This window comes from Helicoverpa zea, chromosome 2 (assembly GCF_022581195.2).
Source record: "Helicoverpa zea isolate HzStark_Cry1AcR chromosome 2, ilHelZeax1.1, whole genome shotgun sequence".
Classification (NCBI taxonomy): domain Eukaryota; kingdom Metazoa; phylum Arthropoda; class Insecta; order Lepidoptera; family Noctuidae; genus Helicoverpa; species Helicoverpa zea.
The window spans coordinates 14,500,438-14,520,853 of NC_061453.1; the positions used below are offsets into that span (position 1 = coordinate 14,500,438).

A 20,416-nucleotide genomic window follows, 5' to 3' on the forward strand; every position below is an offset into this window, starting at 1 on the left:
GTGGGTATTATGCCTACGTAACCAAACTAGGTGGAGGTGTTAACGAAATTTACGATGTAAATGTGGATTCAATTCATGTATAATGTAAGGTAAGTGGGTGATGTTTGTGTTACTAGTACCTAAAGCTACTTACTATATGTACGTAAATATAACCTTTGTCTAGCTAAAGTTTTGATAGATTCATTGAAGAGGATTCAAGGATGGCAAATTATCGAATGAAGAGAGCAAAACTGTATCAAGTTAATCTACCGCCCTTCCTTCAATTGCCCATTGCGATCCAAAGCCATGGCAAGCCTGGCAAAATATTTCGCAACTTTCTAATCTAGATTTTTCCTGAAACAACATAATTAAGTAGATAAGTCATCATAAGTCCAGTCTTTCTATGATCTATGAATCCAGGCCCGTGTCATATCCCTGCTATAGCTGTAGACTATGCTCCAAAAGAAACTTAGAAAAAAAATTCTGATGCTTACAGGCGAAACTTTCTTTCATAACCCAAAGAAAACAAGCTTATAAAACAAACAATTTGCAACAAAATAAAACATAACATTTACTTCAAAAGCCAGTGAATTTCTCCAAGCTATGTCTGAAACAATGGGAGCAACAGCCATAAATACTAACATGCGGAACAAACACACTTGTCACGGTTTGTGAACCTGTGGAACAACCAGAGCTTGCCAAGGAACCCACCTTAAGCCAGTGCCGGATTAGGCTTGTACCTACTGGGTAGCTCGCCTACTGCTACGGGCCCCATGACTAAAGACTGTATTGAGCCACTTCATAAGCTCAAGGCGCTATAAGTGTGAGTAAAATTTTAATATGGTTTAAAAATTTTACTTAACGACTTTGCAACTAAAACCTTCCTTTCAAATCACTCTAGATAGGTACGTAAGTCTTGGTGAAATAGTACCTTGGTAAGTACCTATTTATGACGTGCCATTCATGTAGCCTAGGTAAGGTACTTTTATTTTGCTTAATGTTTGTTTTCCTACGGGCCCCACCCTTAATCCGGCACTGTCTTACACTATGATATTGTCCAAGCTTATTGCTCTCAGTAATAAGAACTAAGTAATGCGAAATTGTTGGCTCAGTGTCAAAAGACAGGCCTTGTTTTTTAACCCCTGACAAAAAAAAAACTGTACATAGTATGTATGTCTTCGGCAACGTAACTCAGAAACTGACAATACTAGTTCATAAAATTATTAGGATTGTTTAGATTTTTTACTGTAGGTGCGGAACTGACGATGATGAAATGACGAATTTTAGACGAATGATTTTGCATCGTATGATTAAATTAAACTGCGCCTTTAAATAATGAAGTACGTAGATATATAGTAAGCACTACCTACACCCTACACCTTTATATATATACAACTTCTAACATGGATCATTGAATGAGACGAAATTCTCTCATGTTGACTCCTAATATAAAACGAAGAGCAATTCAACGTCTAATCGCGTCTTATTACACTACACCCCATTATAGTTCCAAGCCAAGCCCATAAAGACACATTTTCCTCAATTCCCCTATTATTTTAGCTATTTTTCGTAAAGAACAATAGAGTTCAAAATAATATAGGGTAAGGTAATAAAGCGTTCTGCTCCAAATCAGTTAGCGGTCAAGTGGTCACATTAGGTGCAGATTTATCGCTCCTCCCGGTGGAACCCGAAATACATGCCCTACGGCTATACTTTTCATTTTCTCACAATGGCCTTCAGTCTATAACAGAGATTCCGGTCCTTTTAACCCCCACGTGCGTATAAATTATACCTAAATATAGTGAACGAGGCGGTGTTCTAAGCAAATAAATTAACTCTTATTAATAGACATGGACAGTGAATGGGCTATGTTTTGATTACATAAATACCTGAATGTAAAGTTATTTTGCCCAAAAGAAAGTAGGTAGGAATATTTTGGTAGGAAGGTACTTGGCTGTAAATTAATACTTAAATAGACCTTTTTTTTTAATTTTGTCATCCTTATTAATACTTTTCATTGATGTTCACTGCTGAGTTTTCAATTAATATAAATCAATATACTAGGTAAAAAATAATCTAGCCAAAAAATACTTTTTTTACAACATCATTGTATAAAGCGCCATCTCTTAACCATACGTAAAATCTCTACGCCGATCTAAATACTAGGTACGCAGCCAGCCACGGTCTGAATCGATGGTCTGAATGTGGAAGTTGGACCCTGTCATGGCAACATACCTACAGTTTATTTATTTAGTTTTTTATATTTTATTCGAAACCAAAACGATTTTAATTTATTGTTTTCCATTTTTTGGTTACATTTTATTATTTTGTTTTCTCAGTTATTAATATCTTGCATGTTTTGAAAATATGTAATGTTACTGGCAATAAAACACCGGCCGGTGCGCGCCATGTTTTCCGGCCGGCTGTCATTTATTTTCTACCGTACGTTCGTTGGGGCGTGTTGTACGTTCATCAATTTGCTCTCCACATTTTTATCAAGTAAGTGATCTTTTGCATTGTTATTTTACAGTGATTTATAACCAGCATGTATATGTGTCCTTTCTGTTAATTTAATTTAATTTTGTACTGTGTATTGTTGGCAATTTTTCGTGTAATTGTCTGGCCAGTGAATGGAAAGATCCAACTGGAAGTAAAAAAAAATGTTGGTTTATTGTGGTCACGACATTATTGCACAACGACGCTGATGATGCCACGAGCACAATTAGGTACCATCTATATTATTAAAAATATTTTTGAAAATGGGGTAACTGAATATATATATAATCAAAATTATTTCGTAGTTAACATTGTCTTAACATCCGAAGTTCCAGTGAGAGATAACCGTTAGGAACTTATTCAGTAATGTTTTTCATGTCAAAGGTCATGCAAGACGGAGGCATTGTTAGGAAAAGGCTACGCTGTGAGTCTGAGGATGAAATCACGGGGAATTTAGCGAAAAAAGTTATGGGAGAGAGGTAATTGGTCTGTTCCACGAAATAGAAAGTTCGCGCTATCGCTCTTAGCTCAAGGAAACATTTTTTATCTTAATGTTTCGTAGAACTTGGGGATTTTGCAAGGTGATAGGGTTAGCATGTTGCTTAAGTTTTGCCTCAAAAGAAAAGCAAGTAAGATGCTTCTAATGTGACCTTTTCGAAAAGAATTCATCAATTTGTTTATGCAAATAAGTATGGTGTAGGTGGTATGTTTTACAAGTGTGTTTCAAATAAATTCTGAAACGTGCCGGACCATTCACTGTGGTATTTCTTTGCATGGCAAAGTAATGCATGACTTCAACCTAGTGTCTCCATGTAATTAGCTACTACTGTATTAGTAAAACTTTAAAAATGTTGTGAAACATTCTCCAAATTTTATGCATGACTGATGACTCATAGTTTTTAAGATAACTTTTTCTAGAATTTCATATAGAGATATAGATGATTAGACACCCACATCACTGTGTGTCTAACTTTCTACATGTTATCTGCAGTCTGATCTGACTGTGCACAAATTATTCTCTATATAATTATTATCTGTGACACTGAGCAGTTTGCGTACAGCCCAGAGTCAATAAAAGCGGCATATAAAAGAATTTAAATAACCAATTCAGGCACACAGCTCAGGCATGGTACAATCTGAGCCATTTAAGAGCACTATAATGCTGTGCACAAGGCCGATTCAGAGTCTATTTAGTCCTCCTGAACAATAAAGGTAAACTAACATTTAACAAATTGGTCCAGTTCACGTCAAAATTAACAAGTGTCAGCTGTCAAGATGGCTATGGAACACAAGTGTTACTGCAGAGGCGATGAGGGCAATAACATCGACCTCAACAAGCCTGAACACTTACTGCCTATGATGAGGCCTTTCTCTATGAGGTGATCCTCTATTGTTTTTGGTACAGAGTATTGAGTACGTAGGTTTTATTTAGATAGATAGTAGTTTTAAGAGGTATTGACATCAGTGAAGTATTATTGTAGTAAATTGTGTATTTGTATCTTCTTAAACAGTCAGTAATTTGGTATTTAATTGTCACGATAGACAACCCAGTGTCAATATCAGTACATTTGAAATTGACACTTAATTTACTTACTATAATATAAAACTATGGTAGGTAGATATACCTATTTCCATCTTGATAACTTGGTTAACCCATCTTGAAGTTCTGACTATAATTGATCCATTAGCGTTTAGTAAATACACAAGTATTGTGAATCAACGAAGTTAATTAACTGTCTGCAAAACCTTCAAGGTTAACTAGTGTATCAGCTGTAGATATCTATGGTTGAATAGCAGCATTGTTAATTGAATATCTTGGGTTATCAGAAAAAAGTAATTTCTAGCAAAGAAATAGGTATTTGTTCTATACATACCTGACTACAATAACCAGGTGGTTTATAAATGCTTATTTTTCTTGTGTTTGAGTAGTTTTTATCATGGTTGATTTTCAAGCCAACAAACAAAATATTCCATAGTGCCTAGGCACATCAAATTTTGTCATTTGCATTGAAAGATACATAATATGATCTTTGTTCTACATTATTTTCATCTTAAAACAATTAATTCTTCTTCAATCTTAATCAATTATTTCTTGCCAATAATCTAAATTGCAAATTAATGTCTGTGGGTATGAAAGAGACTTACAAATGTAATAATTAAAATTAATTGTTTGCATTATCCCACATTTTATGCAAATAAATGCAAAAATAACCAAGTGACACATCAATACACACGACACTATAAGCAACTAGTGTTTCATACAATTTCATCATACTACATCAGTATTGATTTCTTGCACCCGATCTTTACTCAGTATGACGTCACGCCATTGACATACATTAGGAACAAGTCGCACTGGGGTGCTAAGTGGTAATTTTTCCCTTACAAGTATTGCGAACAATTAGGAAAATTTGGTTTAAATTAGGACATTTTGATCAAATATTAGGTCATACCGCTGAAAAATCTTATGAACATTTATGTTACCTTTCATTTGACAATTAATGTAGCCACATCCCCTTGTAAACAATAAGTGCAATTGGCAATTTTTTTCTTTTTCTGGAATTAAAACTATGCATGTTGCCATTATCTTACAACGCCTGTTTACAACTCAATTTGATTCTGCACTTCTGCAGAGATACCTATTTGCAATTGCAATCCTGCCTGCTATCAAATAAATCAGTCATCGTTCCGTATGAAACGCACTCGCACATTTTCGTGGTAATGGAATTATAGCGCCCAATCCTTGTAATACGAACGTTATCCTTCCTGGTCTTATCGGACACGAAGAATTCATTCAAGTCAAGGCTAAAGATAAATGCATTAAGGACGACCTCTATGGCGCAATGGTCACCAAGCCGGACTGCCGAATCTGAGGTCCCGGGTTCGATTCCCGGTTCGGTCGACATTTGTGTGATGAGCATGCTTGTTGATCGTGGTCTGGGTGTTACAATATGTATTTATAAATATGTATATGTGTAGCTATATGTAGTCTATCAGTTGTGTTAGCACCCATAACACAAGTTAATTAATAACTTACCATGGGGCTAACCAACCGTGTGTGAAAAGGTGTCCCGACATTATTTAATTATTTAATTATTTTAATTATTTAATTAAGGCGATTTAATATATCTTGTTACTATGTTATTGTCTAGATTTTTGATATTTTATATGATAAGGAAACTACATTCCAATCACTTTGCAGTGAAACTCCCTACTAAGAAATCTCAGTTTATATTCTTCTAGAAATAGTTTTATAAAGACTTACAGGAGAATGTATAATGTGGAAGATATTAAATTCCTAACTGCTTCAGTTGACGTTAACCTGATAAACAAAGAACAAAGGCGCGGCAAACACTCCAGTTTAACTTAATTCTGCATCTTTTGTCTTATCTTCTAGATAAAACTCGTAAACAGCTTAGTATTATCATCTCAACGTCTCCCTATTTAACTATCTATCTAGTTATTGTTTTTCTTTGCATTTTGTTGTCGTTTGCTTCTAAAGTATTTCTTTTAATGACAGTTTTTGTTTGTTACTTCCCAAGAAGTACATGTGAACTTGACAGCTTCCTCGGCTAGTCTAGGACAGGCTTCTAGTACCCTCGTCATTTAGAAAATCCGACTAAAAACAAGCGAGTGTCGTCAAATATTTTGTGGTCTAGACATAAGCACAATATGATGCAAGCACAGGAAGTCACCATTTTCCCACAAATCCGAACTTTCTCTCATTAGGCCATGAGAAACCTTCATAATGGGCAGTTGTCCTCCTTCCCAGGCTCACCAACTTGGAAACCGTACTAAAAAACATGTTCACATGCGGATTACTTGGTGAATACTTGCACTATGGAACCGGAGGCCTGCTGGTTGGACTGTGGAGGGAGACTAAGGATATGCACGATATTGTACACGAGTGGATACCACGGCATTTGAACCGATACATCTCGCAGGGTTATCGGTTAGTTTTGCGCAATTACTTGAGACAGTAGGACCCTTGTCGAGATAGTATTTTAGCCATATTGCAGTCCATTTTTTTCTGATTTACAAGCTATCTAATATCTGAATACTGTATGGTAGATTTCTACGTACTGTTAAGTATCTAGAAGAAGCTTCTAGAATGCCGGAATCAAAACTTAATATTTGTCTACATTTTGATTATTATTCTTCTTCAAGAACTACCGTGAGATTTTTCAACATTAAAATAAGCAACCTTGAATTTTAAGCAGAAAGAAATTCAAGATTCCAACTTGAAGTGACTGTTTTATCACATTGTAAAAGACGATAATTCCACGACGTACCAAAAAAGTCATTCTGTTAGAAGCTGATGGATTTTGTTTTTATATTCATGAATTCGGGGCAGTTCATTTGGAAACTAATTTAATATCGAACTTTAGTCGCCCTTCCACGGTCGATATCCATGGTATCTTGTATAATGAATAGTTTTTTCAACTCAGTAAACTACCTAGTTGATTGGCTGGTCTTTAATTTATTAATGCTGTTCTATTACTTGTGGCATGCTGCTTTTTTGTGTCAGTTTCAACAGTATTGTTAACCATTTAAAATCCTTATTATATTTCTATTTGAGTTTATGGAGTAGTTTAACTTTTATTTAGGTATATTATTCGCAATTTATGCCAGTCTTTCTGACCCTTTCTCCAAAGTCGGGTTTTGTACCTACCTGTTGTAGAAATCCATGTTGGCTAAGAATTTGCTAAGTGTCGTCATACATAAGTTTTAACAATATGTGCATCTGCATACGTTTACTATTTATTCTCACGATGCTATAGACACACAGAGTTAATTATTTAATAATTTTATCTACCATCAACCTTTGACATTTGGTAGATAAAATTGTTGTATAACTTCGCACCATGGAATATTCTCGACTCTATTATTATTTTCTTTAAAAAAATGCTCGATGTGCATGACGTAAGTATTTTTGGTATCTTACTGAATTTTTCTGAATAAAAATAATTTGTCAGAGAGAGATTTCCAGAAAATACTGTTCTTAAGTTTATAATTCTTTACACACATTAAGCAGACGTAACTTTTTCAATTGTAATTGTCAAGCACCACTTGTTAGCTATCTTATCGATCTACGCTAAAGATCAGCGTTGTTGTCACTTGTCTTTGTTAACTTAAAACTTCAGACTTCAGTTGTCCGCGAGTGTTCCCAGTGATAAGACGTCTCGGAAGTGAGTTCTTCAAATATTCACTAAGAAATATTTCTGTGTTTGTGGTTCTATTTTTCTTCATTTATTTTTTACAAATTAGGATGATTTGCATTTATTAGTTTTCTGATACTTTGCGTTTTGACAACGGTGTTTTCTGTATTTGGGTCATTCTAAGTTAAGAGGTAATTCGTTGTATGAAATGGCGGCACGAGTTTTTTTAAATATATTTTTACTTAAGTATACATTTTTAAATGTAAACGGCTACGTTGAAAACGTTTACAAAGGGTCCAGTCAATTTTTTGGTTTTATCTCGTTTTATAAGTGACCAGGGGAAATACACAATACAGGGGAGAGACAAGGTGTACAGGGGAAGATACTTCATGAACAGGGAAGAGATAAAAAAAATAACAAGGTTAATTTTAAGAATCATCTTTATTTATTTTAATTACGAATTATTTATTTAAGTAACAAAAACAAAAAATTCTCTTCTAAAATTCTCAGTATAAACTTGAAATAAGGAGAGAAAAAGCAAAAATTCGTAGAAGACGTTTAGCACTCCAAGATATAAGTAACACCACCATGTTCAGATAATGAAGGCCCACCGCCTCCTCAAAATATAAACAGGCGAACGCAGGCAGCACAGCAAAAGTCAACTTTTTTTTTTAACTACGTCAAAAATCATCAAATGACCCCTCCCGCTGTGGGTTAGCAGCGGTGAGGGAGTGTCAGATTCTTACTGACTAAAAACCGTCGTGTTCCGTCGTAGGCCTTTTATGTGTCAGGGCCGCGGTATCTCTTTCGAACAACCCGCAGCCCCGGCAGGCCTTGGCCCTACTGGGCCCCGCTGGGGATGCTGACATCTCTTTGAGGAGCGCGTGGAACAACGCTCGCCGCCGACAGGGGTCTGTTGTCTAAAAATAGACATGAGCGAAGAGCCACCCGAACTCACCGCCCACAGACCCACGCCTATGGTGGCCGGGAGTTATCTCGCGACACCCGGCGCCCATGGTGTCTACCTGCTCCAGCGCGGCGGTCGGGATGAGAGGTGCGAACTCTCTGACGTTCCGTCGCCTCCTTTTCGAGCATGACTGCTTCGCAGAAGAAGGCGACGGCATCCCATTCCCTCTCGCCCCGGACCATGGCCTGAACCAGGGCCGAACGCGAGAGGCCGCCGCCGCCTAAAGCCTCGACGAGGACCCGGCGGTGCCCTTCCCACGCAGGGCACTCCTGGACTGTGTGGTCCACCGTGTCCTCGGGGCTGTCCGCACAATGGTGACACCCGGGCGCCTCCTCACGACCGATTCGATGCAGGTACCTCTCGAAACAACCGTGTCCGGTGAGGACCTGCGTCATGCGGTACGTGAGGGCGCCATGACTCCTCCCGAGCCACTCCTCAAATCAAAGAGGGGACTTACCGCCACTATGGTGGCGTGCCCTGCACTGGGTTGCGACAGTCGCTGCCTCCAGGCCACCATGAGATCGCGCCGGAGCTCCACCCGTTGCGCGACAACTTGCCCCGGCAACGGAGTTTCCCCCCGGCGCTGAGCCTCCTCGCGCCAGTCGTACAGGCGCAAGAAGACTCTCGCCTCCAGATCCCACGGTGGCAGTCTGGCTAGTAGGCCAGCTGCTTCGCGGGAGATCGTGCAGCAAAAGTCAACTCGAGCAAGAAAAGAAAGAAACCTGAAAATAAAAAAAAAACAAGCGCAAGAAATAGATCCACTTAAATCTGCAGTCCAACGCTACAAAAAAAACAAGTACAACGATGAAATACTTATCCGGGTCATTTTTAATTCTTTGATATCGTAATCGTTCTGCTATCCTCTCCTTTTCAAGCCATTTTTCTGTAAATAAAACGTAATATGGTATTGTAAAGCTAAAATAAGCATAACGCCAAGTAAAGGATTAGAGAAAACTAGAAGTATTAATGGAAACGCGTAAAAATGTATCTCCCCTGGACATTAAGTATCTCCCCTGCCATCAAAAGAGCCAGGGGAAATACGCCAGGGGAGATACATTTTCGATAGAAATCTAAAATAGCCGTAAAAGTATTTCGCGCACGTCATTCACACACAAACATAACAATGTACACACTATTCATAGTAAATATTGAAGTATATGTTAGTATTTTAACAAAAAATTACAATGTAAAACTTACCAGAGGAAAGACTGCATTCACATAACTTTTCTGCACCCAGCGAGTAGCATGATCGAAATGGCCGACAATAAAGGCGGCGCAGTTGCTTATGCGCCGTTTGCTGCTAACTTCACGTTACACACTATGCATTCAAGGTCACAACTTCTACAGACTAGGAGATCAAAACTGATTTTTGAACGAAAACAAAAGACCAGGGGACGAGACACGAAACTCGGTGGACAAATTTCGGTGTCCATATTTTTTTTAAAGAATTGGAATAAAAGCACTTTTACTTGTAAGATACTATTACTAAGTTTACTGTACCTATAAAATTAAAGAGTTTAAAATAATTATTGAATTTTAATACATTCATAATTACTGATTTATAAATAAAGTCAGCTGGGGGACAGACCAGGGGAGAGACATTTTTCTTATATTAGAGCTTATTGTGACTTAATTACGTACATTTCTGCAATAAATTTTAGTGACCACGTAGGAAACATTTAGTTTTAAGTGATAAATAGGTTATTTGTAAAGTTTATTGAAAAAAAACGTATTTTTTTGTCGTTGCCGTCGAAAGTACTTCTTAACTTAGAATAACCCATTTATTCAGCTGTGCGTTCAAGTGTGAATATATCGTAAGATTTTACAAACTTTGTTAAAAATAATTATTTTATTTTGTGAATAATACCTACCTTAAGTTTCCGAAAAGTGGAGATTAAAATTTATATAAATTCATCTCCCAGTGCGACTAAATAATAAATATCCCGTTAACACAGACTCTCGTCTCGTGCTAACGTCTTTAACCTCGTGAATAACGGTACATGACATCGTGATAGATCTATTACAACTACAGTTTGTTACAACCAACTTCATACAAAACTTCATATACCTACATTGACATATAATATTTCTGTTTAACTATTTCTAAAAAACATGTGTAGGTATTTCTATCCTTATTTATTTAAAACATCGAAATATAAGTTATTGTTTCCGAAATTATCCTCAAATAAGGGGCTCCCATCTACAATCTTACAGAATTTAAAAAATATCCATTTGATGATTTCCCCTATCTCACTAAAGTAAAATGTAATCGTATCGACGAATTAAATTGGAGCAGGGTACGATAACACTTGAAACCTTACATGTCATGCTGTATTAAAGATAACTTGATAGGTATGCCTAATTGAAATAATTCGTGTAATTTTAGATTATTCCTATTTGTGTACTTAGATATTGCATTATTTCTGTCTACTATTTAGTGATATCATCTGTTACAAAATGAAATTTACAAGATTCTGAAAGATACAATAATACTTATTCGAGAAACACCTACATTATCTTAGTATTTTGATCGTAATATTTTTTTTTTATTTTTTTTTATTAATTTTAAAGAAGGCTTACAGACTAATTACAAACTATGAGTATAAAAAAAAAATTAAAACTAAACATTGCTAATAACAAGCCTCCACATAAACATGTTATTATGTTAATTAGACGTATAACCTATGACGATTTTACATTATTAAACTATGTATAGATAATGATTTTAGATAATTACAATAATAACACTACAGTTCGTGCGATAACGATACTTAGTTGATAAAAAAAAAAGAAATAAATCAGTTTTCAAAAAATTGTTTTGCTAAAATCCGCCTTGTCGTACTAGCGGATGTACAATAAAGATCAATGTTCAACTCAAGGGGTAGTTTGTTGAAGCTTGCCGTGCTCCTAACAAAGAAAGCATTTCGCCTGTAGTTCGTACACGAGAAAGGGACGTTGAGCAGTGGGCGCTGACGTAAACCGAGTTGATTTGTTCGTAGTTCTATATTAGCGACTAGTTCGGCACAGTCGATTGTGCCATTCGCTATATTTAATAAAAAACAAATGTCATTTATGAGTCGTCTGTGTTCCAGAGGTAAGAAATGGTATCTGTGGCAACGTTGACTGTAATCTGCTGAATACTGCCGTGCTTTAAAATCAATGTATTTTAAAAACTTTTTCTGGATAGCCTCAATACGAGAATTATAAATCTCATATTGCGGGTTCCAGACCTGTGATGCATATTCTAAATGACTACGTACAAATGAACAGTATATTATTTTAATTGTTTTTATAGATCGGAAGTTTGCAGACATTCTAGTTATGAAGCCTAACGCTTTTGCCGCTTTCTTAACTATGGACTCAATGTGCTGATCGAATAATAGTTTACTATCAAATATAACTCCAAGATCTCTGATGGTATTGACTTTATTAATTGTTTGACCATACAGTGTATAGCCTGTACCTATCAAGGTCTTTTTGCGCGTATATGTAACGTGATAACATTTAGACACATTAAGCTGTAGCTTATTTAAGATACAATAAGTCTGAAATCTTATAAGGTCCTCCTGTAAGAGGTGTGTATCCAAGTCATTATGAACTTTTTTAAGTATCTTCATGTCGTCAGCATAAAGTAAAATATACGAATGTTTAAAACACGATTTTATGTCCGATATAAATAAAATGAAAAGCAAGGGTCCTAAAATTGAGCCTTGTGGGACTCCAGAGGGAACAACTGTCCAGGTAGATGTATAGCCCTGTAGCACTACTGCTTGAGTCCGATTGTCAACATATGAACAGAACCACCGATACAAGTCACCATGTATTCCGGCCGACAATAACTTTTGCAGCAGCACATGATGGTCAATACGATCGAAGCATTTGCTATAGTCGGTGTAAATTATGTCAACTTGTGCATGCTGCTCCATCCCTTCTGATATGAACTCATGAGCAAGGACAAGGATTTAATTAAATATAGACTGTAAAGTTCAGTAACAGTACATTGAAGATGTAAATATCTTGTCTCACAAATTGACATATTCCAATGTCCATGCTGGACTCCTAAAACAGACCCGTTCAGCAAAAGTCAATAATATGTAGGTATTCTAATTATAGATTCTTCAACTTAATTGCTCAGAAATATTTACTCTAGCCAATTAAGCAAATGTTTAATTGGCTTTACGAAAATACCAGAGCAAGCGAAAAATTCGCGGCTAACAAAACTTCAACATCAATCAAATATCAACCTTGCGTCTAACTAATAGAGTCGTAATTTAACTTCCAGTTTCAACAAGATGCCTCTCCAGCTGACTAAGCCCGCTCCTCAGTTCAAGACCACTGCTGTGGTGAACGGCGAGTTCAAGGACATCGCTCTCTCCGACTACAAGGGCAAATACGTTGTACTCTTCTTCTACCCCCTTGACTTGTAAGTACCTTAGTACCTTCCTATAAATATGCTCTTGTTAGTTCTAGCTTTAAAATGAGGTATGACTTCCCTCCCGTGGAAATTACAGTAAGAAGGCCGTATCTTGGTCTTGGTGTGTCCAAGACCTTTTAGGGACGATTAAGTCTCGATTAGGTCAGGTTTGTCAAGATGCACTGGCTATTAGTGAACTACATGTTATGTATAATCGTTTCCTCGGTCCCAATTATCTTGCGAAATTACATCTCAGTAGATTCAGCGGTTTTATTCTGAAAGAATAACAATAAGCACATTCGAACTCATAATATCAGTCGGTATTTCATCACTCGTTCATATACGTCACGGAATAAAAATAGCACCATTAGACTCCTATTTTGGGTCTGTATGCTGTATGATAAGTCGTGACGTTCTTTATGCATGCTATATAACGATCTAGGCCAGGGATGGCGAACCTCTTTTGACGTACGTGCCCAATTAAAAAAAAACAATGATAATTATAGAGGCGTGCCTTTATGGCAAATAGTTAACATGAAAAGGTAAAAGATTATGAAGAAGGGACTTGTTTTTGATTCGCAAATCTTTTAACATCAATGCTTAGATATGTTAATAAAATAGGCTCTGTTCGGGATATAGGAAGTAGTTCCTATGTGATCCGATTAAATCCACGAGAAACATTTAATAGTACGTGGTTATGGTACATAATTTTAATTGAAAAATAATGGCGTGCCCAAATTATTTAGCTGCGTGCCACCACGGGCACGCGTGCCATGGGTTCGCCATCCCTGATCTAGGCCTATTTGATCATAGAACATAAACAATGCGAACTAAATGCTAAGGGACTACACATACGGAATATTAAATTTAAACTATAATATATGGATGGACGGTAAAAATAGAAGCAACGCATACATCTAATGAACTTCAAATATTTATGATTCCATCCATAAAATTCCGAGTTCAAAAAAACTACGGGTATTGACAGTGGCAGTTATCTCAATCCCGTTTCAATGTTACAGCTCACTTATGTTAAGTAATTCATAATAAAACATGGGTATTCAGTTCTTTGAACCGACCGCAGTGCATCCGGTTGTAACCGGTTCCGCTCATTACCACACAATCATACGAGTAACCCAGTCACCTCAGGGCTGTCTAACTGGTACTAAACGTATATAAATGCAGGAATTTTCTTATCATCGGATTTGGCTTAGTAACAAAGTTGACAGTTATTGAAAAAGTAACTCAATGTGGTCGCTTTCTGATAGTTCACTTTGTAATGTTCAGCCTATTTTCCATTAGCAATTACTAGATAGTTCCATTTAAAATCATATTAGATTAGTTATTTCACTTTATCATGATATGTCATAGATGTATGATAAAGGAGTTCACTATTAATCAAGTCGAAAATATGCAACCTACATACTATTGATACAAAGTCCCTTGTTACAGCCCTAAACCCAATTGAATCGAATTAATATTAAACGTTAACTATTTTTGGTCATGCATTAATCCGTTACAATTATACGTCACCCAGTTAATTACACATTGCACAACAGTTTCATTGTATTGAGTTTTTTTTTTAAATTTTCATGAGTGACACGTGCTATCCTCGTGGAAGTTTTAAGTAGAGTTTCTTCTGCTATTTACCAATTACGATTTTCATGGTATCCAGACAATTTCATGGTTTGAAGGTTGTTGCAAAAATACGTGTTACAAATTCTTTGATTACGTCCAATTTTCATTACTTATACAAATTGCCTTGCAAATGATACGTTCCAAACGAATGGTTTCGACATATTATTGGAACTGGAGCTAGTATTAAAATCGAGGAATTGTCCTCCAAATATGCCATCCATTTTATTATAGTTCAGACCATACGTGAAACAACCTTATGTCGTTATGTAAGGACAAGCCTATGTTCAGGGAGGCCCACATCACAGAGGCTGCGAAGGACGAGCCCCAAGTGCCCAGTGCCCAAGCGGCCCCACCATCTCCGTCTTTACTGACAATTCTCCAAAAGGCAGTATGCTCGTGTCAGCGGACACAAGAAGACGTTCCTAAGTCAGACCAGGCCCGGACCGAGCCCTGCAAAGAGACCCCTCGGTAAAATGAGGATTGGGTGCAATGTGACTGTCGGAGATGCGGTTTATGTTGGGGCTTTGCAAAATTGTTTCTTAAGTACGTTATGGGCTTGTGTATCGTTTGGTCTGAACAGAAGTCTTGGCGAATTCTGTGAGGTGGTTGTAGGTTAGGCAGAAATTGAGACTTCCTTCACTGCGCAGAAGACACATCGCAATGCAAGGCTATAAGTCAACCGTACTATTGCTTCGCATAGTTAAATTGGTTTTCGAACCAAGGACAAAATATCATGCCTGCCCAATGAGAAACTGGATAACATATTCAATATTATTTTGTCTTAATTCGCGGTCAATCAACCCCCCATGGGTTACTCCTGTCGAAAACATTGAAGAAAGTTTAATATAGTTCGAAAGTATAGTTTCTCCTATTGTAACAACTGAAACTTGTCCAAAATTCATATTATTTTGCGTCAAATTCCTGCAAAGTGTGAGTAAACACGTTACACAATCAGTGTTTATCATTCCACGCATCTGTCAACTGGCTATTATGATCTTTGTACCTGAGCGTCATTAGCGCGCCTCTGTTCGAACATCTCAGAAGCGCTTACTCGTAGACTGCGTTGTACAATATTAACTGTAGTCAAACAAACGTTCTAGTTAAACTAGGCTATTCTTAGCATTCTTGGACACCAAGCAATTGTAGTAATTAACGTCAATATTGATTCTAGCCGTAGGTAATACAATTAAAAGTATCACTTTATGAAAAGTTATATTCGTCATAGTTATTTGTAGGAACTGAATACAAGCATGTATTTTGAATTATTCAGAAAAAATATATAAAAATTATCAATTTATTTATTACTAGCTTCTGCCAGCGACTTCGTCCGCGTTAGAGTCGGACTTTGTGCAAAGAGAGGAAGAAATAATAACCACCAGCCCCTCCAATTATCCAAATCTATGCGTACTTACTGCTACTTTAAGTAATAAAATGTAAACTATTAATAATTTGTAATTTGAACGAATATTTAAAGACCAAAATAACTAATAGGTAACAACCTATTTATAAAATAACAACAAAAGAAAGTTAAAAATAAATTATTTAAAACCTAAAAGTCGCGCAATAAAGTTGAACGCTCTGAACGTCTATTCGCATCAATCGCACCAACAGCCAAATATTGTATGAAGCTCGCGCAGCCACCGCGCCGCGAGTCGCGTCGAGCGCGGTGACCGTTGCACAAAAATGATCCTTATAGCGTACGTGATTCAGTATTCGCGCGCGATGGCTTATTACCGCTTTTCATGTACATATAACTTTGGTGTTTCTTTACCGATTTAAATCATTCTGTTTTTAATTAATAGATAATACTGTTAACTATGTTTAATTAGTGTGAGTGAGAGTGTTATAAACGAAATAGTAGACAAATATAATCAGAAAGCTCCGAACTGCTAAGCTACCGAGAGTTTTACGTGTTATTGTGAGTGAACCATAAAAGATAGACATATGCTGCCATGGGATATTTTTTACATAATTTTATGAAGAATATTTCCGTCGTACATGGTTTCTGTGTAGCTGTAACCAATAAGGCTGCACACGCGACGGAAGCTTAAAAAATGGAGTAACTTCTCCCGTTTTCCCAACATTTACCTTCACTGCTCTGCTCCTATTGATCGTAGCGTGATGGAAAGTATCCTATAACCTGCCCAGGAGTATGAAGAATATTTATGCCAAGTTTCATTAAAATCCGTCCAGTAGTTTTTGTTTCCATAACGAACATACAGACAGACAGACAGACAGACAGACAGACAAAAATTTTACTGATTGCATTTTTGGCATCAGTATCGATCACTAATCACCCTCTAATAGTTATTTTGGAAATATATTCAATGTACAGAATTGACCTCTCTACAGATTTATTATAAGTATAGATATTAAGAACCTATTGAATTGAATTGTTGGTCGTAAACGGTATCTTAATGACTGCGGCTTTTTAAAATCGCTGTAACGTAATAAATTGAAAAATATTTTGTGTTCTTTATCTATATTTGTTAGCTTGTAATTTAATTGGAGAAATCGCTGACCCTGTAGTGATATAATAAACCTCAGATAAAAGTTATCGCTTTCAAAACATCAAATTATGGTGGGTTATTGATAAATTATACATAAGTAATATCTTTACTTTTGCTATTTCATGTAGTCATGTGTGTTATTCAATTCAATTTATCATTCTAGCGGGTCCACTGTCAGTACCATAGGATGATGAACTCTTAAGTAATTTAGTTTAGCCTCGAATTTGGTTACAGAGCATAATGTTGATTTAAAAGACCATTATATGCAAATATATGGGCCACTTCACGACATACCTGACCAAACCCTAAATTACAAAATATAACTTATTCATTTGTCTTGTCCACAGCACGTTTGTGTGCCCGACCGAGATCATCGCGTTCTCGGAGCGCGCGGACGACTTCCGCAAGATCGGCTGCGAGATCATCGGCGCCTCCACCGACTCACACTTCACACATCTCGCCTGGATCAACACTCCACGCAAACAGGGTCAGTACATAACTGCTACTTTAGCTATCAAATATCACATCTGAAAATCTTAAGAGGTAATAATATGTATAGTATAGTTCTGTTTTAAATGTTGCAACATGTCACACTAATGTATAAAATAACTAAACTATAAAAAGATTTTTCTGTGATAAGACTATTAGGGTAGTAGACTGAAAGAGCAGCGGCCCGCAGCGACCGTAAGAGCACGGAAAATGTAAGAGCGCGGCCCGCCGCGCTCGCGCTCTATCCCTTGCAATTACGGCCGCTGCCGGCCGCTGCCGGCCGCTGCTCTTTCAGTGGGAATTGACCCTTACTGAACAGATATGAAAATGATATCACTGTTTCTACTAGCACCATGCATGGCTTATATAGGATGTATTTTATCCGGGTACGTTAACGGTCAATGTTTTTTATACTAACAAACTTACCCTTGCAGGTGGTCTGGGCCCGATGAACATCCCGCTGCTGAGCGACAAGTCGCACCGCATCGCGCGCGACTACGGCGTGCTCAACGAGGAGAGCGGCATCCCCTACCGCGGCCTCTTCATCATCGACGACAAGCAGAACCTGCGACAGATCACCGTCAACGACCTGCCCGTCGGACGGTACGTGAAGCGTTCTTTGTATTCAGTTCGGGGTGTTATCCATATTAATATGTATGTTTTTATCATCCCACTGCTGGGCACAGGCCTCCTCTGACGGAGAAAACATTAGGCTCGTTATAATTTTAGAAGCAACTACATAGGTGTCATCTTACATAGGCTTATAGATATGATCAAAGGAAAGTACTCTTATGGTTGTTAGATGTCATAGAAATAGTAAATAATAATTACATGGGCTAAAATGTGCTTTCCATTTTTTATTATTTATCAAAATAAAACAATTATTACTTTTTGACAAATTGATATATTTATCACTTTAGTGAAACAAACTTATCTGCAGCTATAAAACCTGCTGTTTATGTAACTTGTAACCTTTATACGTAACTCATAATGATAAATGTGCACCACATTGAATGATTGCTTATCGTCACATTCGTCACTCAATGATTTGCTAAAGAAAATAAAGTATGGTATAATCGCCTATTGTTTATTAGATATGTTCTATAACGTTGAATTAATACTTAATTATACTGCTTCAATATTAATCGCCGTCTTTTTAGGTTTAACATATTGGTCTTAATTAACTTATACTCTGATAGTCATAGAATTACATCCTATTTTTTTCGTAAAATGTTGCTAAATGTGTATTATGTATGCATAATTTATATTCCCTAATGAAACCTATAGAGAATAGTGTGTCAAAGTAAAATTGCGTACATATATTACTGTGCCTGTGAAGGTTTCAATAATCCAATATAATTGAAGGCGCAATGCAGTCATAATAATAACGGCTGCACCTGTTCAAGCCCTATTTCCACCCATACATGTCCTTCAGCTTAGCAGCGTATGTTGAGCTAGTTTCTTTACATGTTTGTCGACGATAAAAAAGGCCAATGAATATAAAATATAATTTTATATTATTATTGCATTCATAAAAACAAGCAAACTTATCAGCTATATTGTAGATCAGCCACAATGTTTGTAAGTTTTCACATACACACCATCAAAGCAGGTATTTTTTATTTATTGAAATTCACATAATTTTAACATTAACATTTTTTTTTTTTATACTGCTGTGTAGCCTTCGACATGCGTGACGGCTGTAGGTTCTCGCATACGTGATAAACTGTCGACCTTCGATTCATAGCACGATCCTACATAATTTATGGTAGAAATGTTAATAAGAAGTACATAAGTACTGCTATTTTGTATTTTTTTTATAATTGCGGATATTTGTTGTACGTGAAAGTAAAAGCTATTTCCAAAAATTTTTTATTCGCATCCTTCCGCCCCTAAGTCCACAAATTTCACGAAGCACCCACGATATTTACTTATTTAAATTACCCATTTTGTTCCCCAGATCTGTTGAGGAGACCCTCCGCCTGGTTCAGGCCTTCCAGTACACAGACAAGTTCGGCGAGGTGTGCCCCGCCAACTGGCAGCCCGGCTCTAAGACCATCAAGCCCGACACCAAGGCTGCCCAGGAATACTTCATCGACGCCAACTAAACGCCCCACACCACATATCCTACCCTCCAACTTCACTGCACTCATCCAAAAGAACATTCTAGACATTTTATACAAAATACTAGCCTTGTTACAGGTGTAGTGCAGTCAAGTTGAGACGTAAATTAGTAACTATACACTAACCACGGAAATTGCGCTCATGAACAATGTTAGTTAAGTTTATAATTAAAAAAACATGGCTGTAATGATCAGAATGAGAACAATCATGAGAGCAATTTTCGCACTTTTTAAACACTGCACGGAAAATTGGAGTTGAAGGTTGGCGTGTCTGAATCTCAAGCGATAGGCATGCCAAAATCATTCTTGCTGTGAAATGTCCATTAAATCAATCAAGTTGGATGGCTCAAACAGTTGGTTACTCCGATTTTCTATAACAGTTGGACAATAATGTAATGTAGGTGACTAAGGTGCTTAGTACCTCACGCAATCAGTATTCAACGGAGATCCTGTTATTGTACTCTTCAATCGAGGCTGTAATAAAAGCTATGTGAAAAACTATAGTGTTTCATTGATACCTTATATCTACAGTAGACATACCGGGGCTGAGTAACGCCATCTATTTATTCTTGACTCAGACTCACTTATCACGTTACTTTGTACATGATTGTTCGAAGGTGGCCCGATAGATGTCGCTGAAT

General features: G+C 37.0%; 2 protein-coding genes across 4 annotated transcripts; both read left to right on the plus strand.

The window, feature by feature from the left end:
• The first annotated feature begins 2,332 nt into the window (after positions 1 to 2,332).
• On the plus strand, positions 2,333 to 20,273 carry LOC124637290 (peroxiredoxin 1). Of its 3 annotated transcripts, XM_047173645.1 has the most exons (6): positions 2,396 to 2,478; positions 2,860 to 2,954; positions 12,884 to 13,024; positions 17,511 to 17,650; positions 18,087 to 18,255; positions 19,613 to 20,273. In XM_047173645.1, the coding sequence occupies exons 2-6, from the start codon at positions 2,863 to 2,865 to the stop codon at positions 19,758 to 19,760; spliced, it is 690 nt and encodes a 229-aa protein (XP_047029601.1). In that variant the 5' UTR covers positions 2,396 to 2,478; positions 2,860 to 2,862; the 3' UTR covers positions 19,761 to 20,273. The 3 variants fall into 3 exon arrangements, with proteins under 3 accessions (XP_047029608.1, XP_047029601.1, XP_047029617.1); XM_047173652.1 differs by lacking the exon at positions 2,860 to 2,954 and having other exon boundaries at positions 2,333 to 2,478; XM_047173661.1 differs by lacking the exons at positions 2,396 to 2,478; positions 2,860 to 2,954 and adding an exon at positions 7,546 to 7,664.
• Positions 3,547 to 6,940, plus strand: LOC124637308. Its single transcript, XM_047173672.1, has 2 exons — positions 3,547 to 3,854; positions 6,248 to 6,940. Exons 1-2 carry the CDS (start codon positions 3,751 to 3,753, stop codon positions 6,456 to 6,458), a joined length of 315 nt encoding a protein of 104 aa, XP_047029628.1. The 5' UTR covers positions 3,547 to 3,750; the 3' UTR covers positions 6,459 to 6,940.
• Positions 20,274 to 20,416: the final 143 nt, after the last annotated feature.

What these genes read in the sequence shown, in the direction of transcription:
- LOC124637290 (XM_047173645.1), top strand. Translation starts at nt 2,863, where the DNA reads ATGCAAGACGGAGGCATTGTTAGGAAAAGGCTACGCTGTGAGTCTGAG. An exon ending in TTCTTCTACCCCCTTGACTT is followed by an intron (nt 13,025 to 17,510) that starts GTAAGTACCTTA and finishes TCTTGTCCACAG; the next exon opens with CACGTTTGTGTGCCCGACCG. An exon ending in CAACACTCCACGCAAACAGG is followed by an intron (nt 17,651 to 18,086) that starts GTCAGTACATAA and finishes TTACCCTTGCAG; the next exon opens with GTGGTCTGGGCCCGATGAAC.
- LOC124637308 (XM_047173672.1), top strand. Translation starts at nt 3,751, where the DNA reads ATGGCTATGGAACACAAGTGTTACTGCAGAGGCGATGAGGGCAATAAC. An exon ending in ATGAGGCCTTTCTCTATGAG is followed by an intron (nt 3,855 to 6,247) that starts GTGATCCTCTAT and finishes CCTCCTTCCCAG; the next exon opens with GCTCACCAACTTGGAAACCG.